General features: G+C 40.1%; 1 protein-coding gene across 1 annotated transcript in view; it reads left to right on the top strand.

The window, feature by feature from the left end:
• il17rd (interleukin 17 receptor D) overlaps window positions 1-12,959 on the top strand; it is a 41,117-nt gene that overhangs the window by 19,163 nt on the left and 8,995 nt on the right. The window contains exons 3-7 of the mRNA XM_050038676.1: window positions 4,730-4,852; window positions 9,518-9,636; window positions 10,860-10,980; window positions 11,558-11,602; window positions 12,227-12,378. Of these exons, the coding sequence (XP_049894633.1) occupies window positions 4,730-4,852; window positions 9,518-9,636; window positions 10,860-10,980; window positions 11,558-11,602; window positions 12,227-12,378 (560 nt within the window). The remainder of the gene's footprint in view (window positions 1-4,729; window positions 4,853-9,517; window positions 9,637-10,859; window positions 10,981-11,557; window positions 11,603-12,226; window positions 12,379-12,959) is intronic.

Below are 12,959 nucleotides of genomic sequence, written 5' to 3'. Positions count from 1 at the left end.
CCTCCTCCTCTTCGTCTTTTGTTCTTTTCTCTGTAAAAGTCAAGTTCCTGAGCCGTAGCCGATCCCTGCCTGCTGCCTTTGTCCGTGACCATGAGCGAGAAGCACTTTGAGATTACGCTTTGTGTGTGTGTGTGTGTGTGTGTGTGTGTGTGTGTGTGTGTGTGTGTGTGTGTGTGTGTGCGCAGTTTTCAAGCAGTCCCTATATAAAACTGCAAATTAACCATTTTAGACTTTTGGATGAGTTTGTATCACTTAAGAGTTTTCTTCCTGAGAATGGAGACAGAGAAGAAAATAGAAATCAAAACAAAATAAAATAAGTGTATAAAAAAGTGTCATGATAATCAACAGGTTAATTCATCGCACATCTTGTCTTCAGGGCTTCTGAGTTGTTTCACGTTAACATTGTTAATAACATTAATTGACTGGGAGAAGTGGACATATTATGAATCAAACCGTTGCACCAAGAATTAGAATCAAACCCAATTGAGAAATTCACAAATCCCCCCCCCCTCTGGACGTAGGCAAGTTAGCAGTTTCCCTCTGTTTCCAGTCTTAATGCTAAGGTAAGATAGCCAGTTACAGGCTTGAGTTACCTGTATAGACATGAAAGTGGTGTCAGTTTTCTCAATAAACTGCAAGATAGAAAGTAAGCATACTTCCCAAAATGTCAAACTGTTCATCTTATAAAAGACGTTACTGTTCTTTCAGCTGCCTCCATAAGGTCTTCTTTCAAGATGAGTGATTAATTTAATCTATTCCTAATGCATATTAGGTCACCAGTAATGTGGAGGTCAGGGGTCAGAAGGTCATGTGACTTTTAAAATGACGATGCATCCGCTTCTTACTAACAAGGAAATGTGTGAAAACCCACACACTTTGAGCCAAAGTAAAAGCACTGAGGTGTTTTAGCATGACAATCACAATCAGCTTATTGTGTGTGCGTGTGTGTGTGAGGGAGTGACACACCTCACTGCTTCCTTTCCTCTGAATCTTCAGCTCTATGAGGATGAAGGAGGATGAAGGAAAATCAGAGGCCTCTTCTTCCTCTTTTCACTGACTCTGTTTGCAGTGATGTCATGGGAAATATAAATCAGGGTGACCTTTGACCTCCAGGTCACTGATGGAAGGTGCTGAAATCAGCAAATCTTAACTTTTCTGTAAAAAGACCAAAACCAACCATGAATGTATCTAATAACTAATAATTATCTTTGTATCCAAACCCATGTATATCCTCTTCCTCTGTGCCACAGAGCTCCATTGTCGTCCACAAAATGTTTAAAAAAAAAACACACACCAATGAGCCACACTGTTGCACTGGGTGACATGTCCTTTCATTGCCATGTAGTTTATTTTGACTGAATCCCAAATACACTGCTGCCAACTCCGTCAAACACACCACGTTCAACTTCATCACATCACTGTATAGATTGTAGCTGCTTCGTGTGGGGGACACTAGGTGAGAGTCCGCCGGGCCACACACACACAGTTGTTATCGGGTTTAATGGCAGATTTGGGCCCTTTTGGTATTGTTAGTTTGTTTGGACTGTTGAACGGCTCAGTTTCAGATGTTAGCCTCTGCTGTGTTAGCTTGTGCTAACCAGGCAGTCTTTTATATTGACTATTGTATTGTTTTATGTGATGTGGTGTTTCTATACAACGTGGCACTGAGTTATGTGGGCCAACACCTTAAAGGTATCAGGTACCAATACCCAGCCCTACATGACCTGCTGCCCATAATACTCACTAGAGCATCATGTGGATTAATCCGCTGCTGAAAATAGTCCTAAAAACTATTTCCTCCTGTTTGTGTAATGTTGAAACTTCATATTTGTGATTCGTTTTTAAGGAGTTACATCTTGAGTAGAAACCATTGGGTTTTGGGCTGAAATTAATTACAGATTGAATGGCATATTGTTGGTTTTGGTCTTTACATGGAATACGTTGACATTAGAAAAAATCCAGAAAAATCTGAAATAACAGCAGGTGTATTTTCAATAAGGAACACCCAATCAGAGAGCTTCAAATAAGGTTGTGTGCTCCACTAACAGCAAACTGAAGCTAAAGATTGTGCTAGAATCCAATAAAACACATTCTGGGTCAGGTTTTGCTCCAAACTGCACCAACGAAACTTTTTGAGTTTGAGTTTTGCCTCAAACTGTCCTTTGCTTTGTAACAACAGCAGCTGAGCCTCATGGGTATCGTAGTATTCAGCACATTATACCATACCACAAAGGCATAACAGATTACTAAGCTTTTCATCCACAAAGAGTTTTATTATAAAAGGAGATAAAAACACAAGGACGAAGGGTATGTGAAGGCTCTAACCTCCATCTCCTCCTCTTAATTTCTTTAAACTGGAGTGAGCACGGGAGGAAGAGGAGCAGGGAGGTGAAAACCAAATACGAAGCTTTCATCCTCCTCTTCCTCCTCTCCTTTGTCTTTTAAATAAACTCTGAATACAAAGAGGAGGAAAGGAGGAAGAGGAGGCACAAGCTCCAACCTTCCCCTCCTTTTACTATCCAATAGAGAAGCTTTATGATTGAGGAAGAGGAAGAAGAGGAGCGTCCAGCTGTGACCTTCTCCTTTAGCCCTGAACATGACCCCGCTTTGAGGAGGGCGAGAGGAAGAGGAGCAGTGACTCGTGTCGCATCCCATGCTCTCCCAGCCTCCTCCCAGTCATCTCTATCCTTTTTTTTTTAAGCTCTTCTCCTCTGTCCTCTCCGCCTCCTCCTCTTCCTCACCTCAATCCTCTCCCTCAATAGGTGGCTGGCAGGAGGAAAGAGGAGCAGTGAGTCGTGTCTGAGCTCACGCCCCCTTTTCTTTCTACATCCTAAGTCCATCTTTTCTCCTCCGATCTCTCGGTTCATGGCTGGCTGCTCCTCCTCCTCCTCCTCCTCCTCCTCCTCCTCTGGCCCTCCATCTTTATCCCTCATGAGATAAAACAAGAGAAACTTTGGGAACAGGCATAGGCGTATACATGGTGACTGAATGAGTGAAGGTGTGGTTTGTAAAAATATCAATGACAGTTCTTTGTTGATGATGCTGTGACAGCTGGGAGACATGATGGATACGCTAAGCCTCCTGTTCCTATTTTAATTTTCAAAATATTCAATTTTGAGGTACTTTAACCTCCATTTTCTGCTTCTCCATACTTCTACTTCACTGCATTTTAAAGAGACAAATACTTTCTACTGTTTATTTAACATCAGTAGTTACTAGTTACTTTGCAGATTCATCATCATCATCATCATCATCAAATTATTGTTTATTCAGGGAAAATTGACATAGCATTAGGCTCTTTTTCAGCAATGCCCTGAGTTCACATTCAATGGGCTGGAAGGATACAAATATATAATGGCAATCTCAATAAAATGATGAAAAAAGTCCATAAAAACAAATAAGTAGTAGCAACTTATACCAAGAATTATAAACAGCAATAAAATAAACAGAAAAAGATGAAAAAGTCCCTAAATGACAGATACATAACAGCAACAACAATAAAAATAGTATTAATATATAATAAAAATCAATGAATACATTATATTTTTATGGAGTAAGATACTCAGCAATATTGAAAGTAATTAAAATGAACTCCACCTTTACCAGCTGCTACAGATGTTTCAATACCCTTTTTTCCTGTCCGATACAGATTCCAGTACCTGAACATGAGTATTGGGCGATTTGATACCACCATACTAAAAAACAACAACAAAAACTTGCGGTATACGACAACACAACACTTTATGGGAGTAACATTATTACTATTATTGTTGTATGGCATGGCTCACCCCTTGAAACTGAAGCCATGCATACTGAACATGTTGCCTTTTTACTGGTGCCACTTTCCGGTGTAAAATATTGCCAAATTGCAGACATTTTGCTAATGGCTAATGAAACACGATTTACCGTAAATCATTTCTTCTTTACCAGTCTGAAACAGTTATTGTCAGTGGCTGCACAGAGCAGCCTGCTGGTTAGGCTACAGTTTCAGAGCCATGAAGAAGAACTGCCTTTTTATCTGGGTGTGAAACTGCCTATAAGTTTATTAATAAATTAGCTGGTATCAGATCGGTGCATAGACTCACATACTCGCCAATACTGGAGTCAACATTTTCAGGCAGAGGCATTTACAGTGCTGGACATCAGCTTCAGAATAACTCTCATAATTATAAACCAATTCTGTAAAAAGTAGGATGAGAAAATAGGATGAGTTTTTTTTACTTTAAAAATATTTTGATGCTCTAACTTTTGTATTTTCATTTCAGTAAAATATTGAATGCACTTTTATTAGTAACAAAGAATTTCTAGACTGTAGTGTTGCTTAGTATTGTAAAAAATAGCGATTTATTGTAACATATTACCTCTGAATATAAAGAAGCTGTCATTGTCGTTGTCTGTTATAGTCTTGTTATATTTGTCTTTTAATACAAATTTTAACTTAATGCCCAATGTCAAGTTTCCTTGTGGTATTGAAAATGGTAGCAAGTATCAATATTTTGCAAAGTTAAAAGTTCCAGTATCATGACTAATATTGCTACTTTGACTGAAGTAATAAATCGAGTGTTTCTTCCACCACGAGAGGAAGACGGTGATACAGCCACAGTCACCACCTGCACCACAGGGTGACTCGTAGAACTGTGATAAAGAAATGCAGTAATAGTTGTTAAAAAAAACATGTAATAATGATGTGCTGTTGTCGATCTCTCTCTCTCTGTCTCTTGTCCTGCAGATTGTTCGTTAAACTACCCGTTGGGGAAACACGTGATCCATGAGGTCTCCAACGTCTCCTTCAGCCATCTGGCCTGTGAGGATCAGGCTGCTGTGGTCGTCCACTGGTCTGCCAGTCCACTAGGTACCTGTCTGTCTGTTTAGCTGTCCCTCTCTGTTTGTGAACCTATCTGTCCCTTTATTTACACATCCCTCCACTAGTAGCGATTTACAGCCGTCTTACCACCTTTGGCTGCGCCGAGTCAAACCATGCTGTTCCAATTTGCGTTACCTTAATCAGTTTTAAATGTCCAAATGACAGACACGGCATTTCTCTTACAAGCTGCTCAAGTTGCTCAGTTGGCTCGGTGTTTTGAGTCTTCCTCCATGTTGCTTCCGGGTCACAGACTCGACAGGGTGCAGTAGTATGTTTTTAAGGAGACAGTACATGAATACACACAGTGGGGAAAGCATTTACAGAATTTAAAAAGAAATCAAAATTACCGATATTGGCAAGATTACGTCGGTTAGAGGCTCTGAATGTTGGTTTTGAATAATTTTCTATTTATTGCCCAGCCCTAGCAGGAGTCCAGAAAGAACAGCGTTTTTAAAAGTGTCTGTGTGTCCAGCTCTGAGAAGATAAGTTAAGTTTCTGCTAATGAAAACTCAACATTTCCTTATTTTGCTGCTTCACAATAAAAAAAAATCCTTTCCATAACAAAGTAGAGAGAGAAGGGAAAATGAGGGAGGAGGAGCAGGAAAGAATAACCCTTCAAAGTGCTCAAATCTGTAAGATTACCCAGCTCTGTGACAGTGTGTCTGTGTGAGTGTCCCTGTGTCTGTGTGTCCCTCTGTGTGTGTGTGTGTGTGTGTGTGTGTGTCCCTTTGATCAGGCCCGGAGAATAAGAGAGAGGATCACATCTCACACTACAATACCACGATTTGACCGTGAAGGAATGTGTGTGTTCGTGTGTGTGTGTGCGCGCTCAGTGTAAGGTGAACTCTCCCTCGGTGACAATACAGCCTGTTGTTTTCTCACGGAGAGACAGAAATCTTCCAGAAATTTTCCATGTCACAGTCGCATGTGAGAAGCAGCGAGAATCCAGAATCTCTCCGTCAAACGTCTCCTAAAAACCTGCACAGCTTCTTTTCTGCCCGCTGAGGACTCAAAGTTAATAAAACAAATATATGTTTTGTTGTTTGCAAAGTGGATTCTTCAGCTGTCCAGTATGTTTCCAGTGTAAGGTAAACCCTGCTGCAGCCATAGCAGAGGATAAGATCTATATATGTATACGTGTATTTATAAAGCAAAAACTGCATGTTAACAGGTTTAAATTCAGGTCCAGTGTGATTGTTGTTTGTGCTCATCCTTTATCATACTTTTCTCAAGATATCTGCAGATTTTTCATGAATAAAATCAGTGCTTTTACTAACATTAAAGATGCTGAAACACTGAATTTAACTAATAATGTCACAAATATGACAACTTCATGTCACAATAAGTAGTAAGAGTTTCTCTGCAGCAGGTGGAGGAGGCCTGCTTTTGGTTTGTTGAGAATTGAGGATATGACAAGAATTCTATGACTGCCAAAAGTCATGTGATCGTATTATAAAACCATTTCACCTTGTTTTCATTATGAATTAGTTATGAATCAGGATTAGGAATTCATTACATCACAGTCCTCTGAATGTGCTTCAGAAAGGACCAGGGTGCTGCTGAGTGTAGTCTGTCCTGCAGCACCTGGTATTTGCACTTTGGGAATCACATGACGGGCCACATGTGTTTTACACTTCAGCCGTAATACTGCACAGACGTGAACTCTACATCATGTAGAGTTTGATGCGTTGTTTCTAGTCTTATATGATCAGGTAATCTGGGCCTTGGGTTTAGATTTGACATAAAACACATAGTGGAAAAGTGAAATTATGACATCATCGCTTCGATTGTTGCTGATGATTCACGGTGATGGAGCAGACTCTTCAGCTGTTCTTTCTGATTTTTAGTTTGCTGATGTTCAGCAGATATAATGTTTATCATGTTAATCACTTTAGTTTAGCAGGTTAGCATGCTAACATTTGCTTATTAACACTGAACACGAAGTGAAGCTGAGGGAATCTCGTTAGTTTTGCTGGTATTTGGTCATAAAGCAAAATAAAGCTGAAATAATTATTTTAAAGTTTATCGACAGAAAAGTAATCTGAAATCATGTTGGTAATGGATTCATCGTTTAAGTCATTTTTTAAGCAAAAATGCAAAACTAGGGTTGCATCAGTGAAAGATTTTCATGGCATGATCAGAAAATACCACAATTTTACGGTATTACACACTTATGATTATGAACAGATACAGTTTCCCTTAAAAACTGAAAACAGAAGTAATTTATTATTGAAACAGGTGCTTTACTATCACTGAAACTTAAGCAGGTGTAAAAAACTTCCCTTTTGAAAATAAAGGTGAGATTTTCTGTCCAATCTAATTGTTTTTTCTTTAAAAACAATAGATAAGCAAATGTACATGGCATGAATGTAACGAAATAAGACAGAAGACACTTAATTGTCATTATAGATGTGCAAAGAAATTCTTTGTGGTGAATCACAGGCTGAAGGCTGCACACAAATGACATAAAAACGTTACATAAAAGACAGATTTAAAACAGTAAGACAAGATAAGAACGAGGTAAAACCACAGACAATGACGAGACGAAACAGTGACAAACAACTAACTGCATAAATAATAATAAGAGGTGTGTCTGAAATACCAATAAATAGATGCCAGCAGCAGATTCATAGCTCATTATAGATCAAGTTATTGCACAATATAAAGGGCTGGAGCTTAAATCAGCGCGATGTGTGTGTGTGAGCATGTGTAGTGGGTTAGCCCTTAGCCTAGCTTGTAGGCTGCCTTTTTTGTCCTGCTTTTGCTTCCGTTCTCTACGCCGCCTCCGACGTTACCTATGTGGGATGACGATAATTCCACCAGGCTCAACAGTATGCAAGATCTCTTGTGGAATAGAGTCCAGGCTCTTGGATTTATAATCTTGAAATTGACCTTCCATATCAAAAAGTTCGGCTCTTTCATAGTGGATACGATCCTCGAGTGCAAACATAACTCACACAAAGTAACAAAAATGCTAATTTGCTTAGAGTATCGAGCCGATGCAACCACATGCGCCGCCATCAATGTACAAGAGTTCATTATTCCAGCTTCCTCAGTGTATTTTATATCACAGTAAACTGAATATCTTTGAGTTTGGGACAAAACAAGACATTTGATGACGTGATCATTGGCTCTGGGAAACTGTGATGGGCATTTTTTCATTACTTTAAGTAATAGAAGATATTAGATCGCCAGAATCAGTTGGATTCACCTTTTAGGGAACGTGTTCTGTACAAAATGTGTTGATGTTTCAGTCTAGATCAAAGTAGTTAGATATCTTTAATCAAGGTTAAAACATGTAGACACAACCAGACATTATACTGAAGGGGAGAAAAAGACAGACGAGCACAAACCTGCCGTCACACTGCAGCTGTCGTTAAAATGCACAAACATCCTCGTCTGTCCTCGACTCTGCAGGAGACACAGAGAGAGACGGAGATGTTCAGGAATCTGCCTCAAGACAGAAAAACCTGTTCCACCGCTGCTCTCCTCGCTCCCTCCACTCCCCACAGAGCTAATAGGAAAAACATGTCCTGTGGATGTAAAGGTGTAATTACAGGACAGACGTGTTTTCAAAGAGCACAGAGGAAGAGGGGAGGAAGAGAGGAGGACGGGGGCGGCAGGGAAGAAAGGGGACAAGGAGCACAGGGGAGGAGATAAAATGAAATAAGACAGGGGAGGTGTTAGGAAGGGTAAAAGGAAACAAGGAGAAGTGTTGGATCGAACTAGAAAACAAGATGAGAAGAGAAGGAAAGGAAACAAAAAATGGAGAGGAGGGAAAGGAACAAGGAGAGGACAGGTGGTCGTAAAACGAAACAGGAGGGAGGGGAGTGGGGAATAATGAGAGGAGAGGAAACAAGTAGAAAAGAGAGGGGCAGAAAGAAAACAATGAGAGAAGGAAAGGAAATGAAATAAGGAGAGGAGAAAAAATGAACAAGGAGAGAGGATGGGGAGAGGAAATTTGAGAGATGGGTAGGAAACGAGGATAGAAGGACAAAGAAGGGGACAAAAAAAGTAATGGGGGAAAAAAGAACAAGGAGAGGAAAGAAAGGACATTTAGAGAGGAGATGAGATGAGTAGAGGATAGGAAACAAAGAAAGTGAAGGAAAGGAAACATGAAGAGAGGAGAACAGAAGATAAGGGGAGGAAGAAAACAAGAAGAGAAGAGGAAAGGAAACAAGGAGTGTAGGAGAGAAAGGGAAACGGTGAGGAAAGGAAGAAAGAACAGCAAGAGGAGTATAGGATAGAAAATGGGAGTGATGGAAAGGAAATGAGAGGCAAGGAAAGGAAACAAGGAGAGGAGGAAAGAAGAGGGCAGGAGAAAGTAATAAGAAAAGAGGTAATGAAAAAGTAGAAAAGAAGGGGCAGGAATGAAAACAATGAAAAGAAGAAAGGAAATGAAACAATGAGAGGAGGTGAGGACATTAGATGAGGAGGCAGGAAGACAAGAAGAAGAAGAAAGAAGGAAATGAAACAGAATAAGGGTATGGAAATGAAGAGAGGAGAACGGGATGAAAGGGGATGAGGGGAAGAAAATAAATGAAGAGATGAGCAGAGGAAAGGAAACAAGGGGAGTGAAGGGAAGGCGGAGAGGAGAGGAGGAAACAAGGAGAGAAGGATGGATGTGATGAACTTGTTGTTGTGTCTCTGCAGGAATCGAACACATTAAAGGTTTCAGAGTTTATCTGGAGGACAAGAATCCAGAAGGGAAACAGTGTCAACATCTGATCCTCAAAGACCCTCGACAGCTCAACTTCTCCTACAGGAACACGGTAGGACCAAAATTAATGACGCAGCAAACTGACCAACCACAGGGAGGGATGAGGCAGCTGCTTGTTGTAGATTACATTCTTTATAGTGCATCATCCAAAGTCCTAAATAAACTCTAATACATCCAGAACTCTGCTGCCCGTCTGCTCACCCATTCCCGCTCCTGCAATCCCCTGTCCCCCAGAACCTCCACTGGCTTCCTGTTCCACAACACATCCAATTCAAAGTCCTCCTCCTCACTCACAAAGCCCTCCATAACCAGGCCCCTTCCTACCTCACTGATGGAGACTGCACCGACTTCCACCGATTCAAATCAGTCATCTCATCTTTTCAAAACGGCTTTTAATGTGTGAATAATGTCATTTGTATTTTATATTGTGTACTCTATATTATGATCGTTTTTAACCAATGAAAAGTGTCTTTGAGTACTATGAAAAGTAGTAGTGGTAGTATGTTTTGAGGTGGGGTTGTGTGATGTAGATGTCCCTCAGCATGTTCCCAGTTTGATAAAGCAGGACGAGTGCTGACACTGAAGCTAAGTAATGTACTGCTGTCGACGGTAAAATGTATTTTAGCCACCTAGAAAAAGTCTCACTTAAAAAAATCGGTATTATTTGGTAAGTTAAGTGTATGCTATATGCCGCTTCACCTTGCTGTCAGACAGCAATTTCTGTAGGGTAACTTAAGCCTTTTTAAAGCCAAACTCCATTAAAAAACAACTGTAGTTTAACATCCGTGAACACAGGAGCTGCCGATCTACTCCTCTAAACTGGGGGCATGCTGACAAACAGCTACTGTAGGTAATACACTGACTATGGATAAATACTTCATAACACCCCACTTCAGAAAATCTGAACTATCGCTTTAAAACAGACTTCAAGAAAATAGGGTGCTGTTAATTCAAACTGCAAATACAAATAAGTCATTTGGCCAAATCTGTAACATTGCACCGGAGTTATTTCAATGAATGTGCAGCACTTTGTAGACTTGTGTTTTGCTCTATGAACATATATACTTATCATTATTGACTGAATATACTTACTGAGACTGTGAGTATACAGTGGGGATTTTTCCATCTGAATTGTAACCTCATGCTGCTCATTGCTCTCTGACCTTTGATGTTCACCGCAATGACCAAAGATGCTCCAGTGAACCTGTTCCTGTCTCCATATTACTGACTATTTGTAATATTAATTTTTGACTTATCATTATTTCACTGATACAGAAGCTGAGCAGTCAGCCGTTCAGCGGTTTGTCCTTTGACACCGACTACATGGTTCGTGTTGTTCCTTTCCCGACTCTGATGAACGAGAGCTTCTTCCCACCGTCCTTCCTCAGGACCAACTGTGAGTACAGAAATCTCCTCGTTCAAACACAATTGATTTCTTAACTGATGCTCATTTATTGTCTTAGAACATCTTGCATGTGTTTAGCTTAGCTTAAACACTGGAGGCGGGAGGAAACTGTCAGCCCAGCTCTGCAAAATTGATGTGGCTTGACAAGGTTTACTGGACTGCAGCAGCTACAGCACGCAGCATCTTAAAAGTCTTCATACAGTCCTCATAGTATAATTTTTGTTTTATGTTTTCAAAGGTGTTGATTTGTGCGGACTGTAATGTTAAATGTACGTTTTTAAAGGTGGACCCCAGGAAGGTTTGGTTCAATCAAACTCAAGTTTGTTTGCCCCCTAAATGCGGTTTGTTTGGGCTGGTGTGAACACAGCACTTAGCACTTGACACGTATACTGTAGATGAAACTTGTATCTGTTGGGGGAAGACAGAGAAAAGAAGTTTACATGTGTTGCCCAAAATGTGAAGGCTGATTTGTCGGATCACTGAAGTCAAGTTGAGGCTGCATCAGAACAAAAACAGATTGTCTCACCACTTCTCTGTGTCTGTTTTTCTGTGTGTGTTCATCTTCCAGCGTGTGAAGTCCTCCTGGGATCAGACAACCTGGTCTGCAAACCATGTAAGTTCCTCAGTGTCGTCGTCATAACCAGAGCCACATGTAGACAGAGTTAGTCCAGAGTTTAACTTGTCTTGTTTTCAAGACAAGTTAAACATCAGTAACAGATTTACACAAACACGTTTTAATTTTTCATTTACGAAAGGTTTTAACGTGATCACTACTATGTTATGTAAGATATAAAGTTGTATGACATATAGTTATGGTGCAGATGTTTCATATTAAAAGCCTTCCTGGAAAGAGAGGAGTTATGTTGTGTCATCTTTGCCACATCTTTGGAGGAAGTTTTGAGTTTAAAAGTCGCCCAACAACGATTGAAACACGTAATTAGTTACTGAAAATAAGTGTTAACAAGAACAACTGACATGGCTGTGGCTGCACTGATTTAGAGCTGTAGTAATTTACATTTTACCGAATTTATCAAGACAAAATGGAAACAGAGAGAAAGTTGCATGAGCAGTTAACTAAAACAGGAGCAGGACAGATAACAGAGAGGCTTCTAAAATAAGGTATACTTCTAAAATGGGGAATTTATGAAAAAAGATCTGGCCAAATGATCTGTAATTATATCATTAAACGGTACGTGTCAAAGTGATTGGAGGTTAAGTTCTGTTTCTGTCTGTGCAGTCTGGAAGCCGAAGACCCTGAACGTGTCTCAGCTGGGGTCGAACCTCCATGTGACGTTCGACCAGGCGCCACCTTCATTCGGATTCCACTTTTACTACCTGTACTACAAACTGCGACAGGACGGACCCTTCAGACAGCAGCGCTGCAAACCTGTAAGTACTGTCAGGTTATTAGCCACAAAACTTTTCTGACTCTGCCGATGGAAAGGGAGGGTTCAGGGTGTTTGGCTGTGACCAGGCCATCAATTTCAGGATTCAGTGTCTTGCCCAAGGAATTCTAATGTGTGCAGGAGGAGCTGAGGATCAACCACAGTGATAAGAGGTGAAGGGTGGAGATTTAGGTTTTGTTGTATTAGTTGTTATTCATTGAAAGGAAGGACTCCATTTGCACCGAAAAAGAACATTGTGACTGTTGGTTGCTCTGATGTCGCAGCCCTTGTCGTTTCTAAATTGTTTAAATATTTTTTTGTTTTTATTACTCTTTAAAGTATTTTTAATTGTTTACACCGCGTTCCAAATTATTATGCAAATGATATTTTTCTCTGATTTTCCTAAATAGTCGATGCAAATAACAGTCAGCATAATTTTCAAGTCATCAGCTGTTAAAGTTTAATTCAAATATTATTGAACAAACCTCCCAATGAAAACAGTATTTTTTTCAAAAATAGAAAACTTAAAATGCACTGTTCCAAATTATTATGCACAACAGAGTTTCAAGACATTTTATAGGTTGT

Source organism: Epinephelus moara, chromosome 24 (genome assembly GCF_006386435.1).
Source record: "Epinephelus moara isolate mb chromosome 24, YSFRI_EMoa_1.0, whole genome shotgun sequence".
In the NCBI taxonomy this organism is placed as follows: domain Eukaryota; kingdom Metazoa; phylum Chordata; class Actinopteri; order Perciformes; family Serranidae; genus Epinephelus; species Epinephelus moara.
This window is presented reverse-complemented; position numbering and strand designations above follow the sequence as displayed.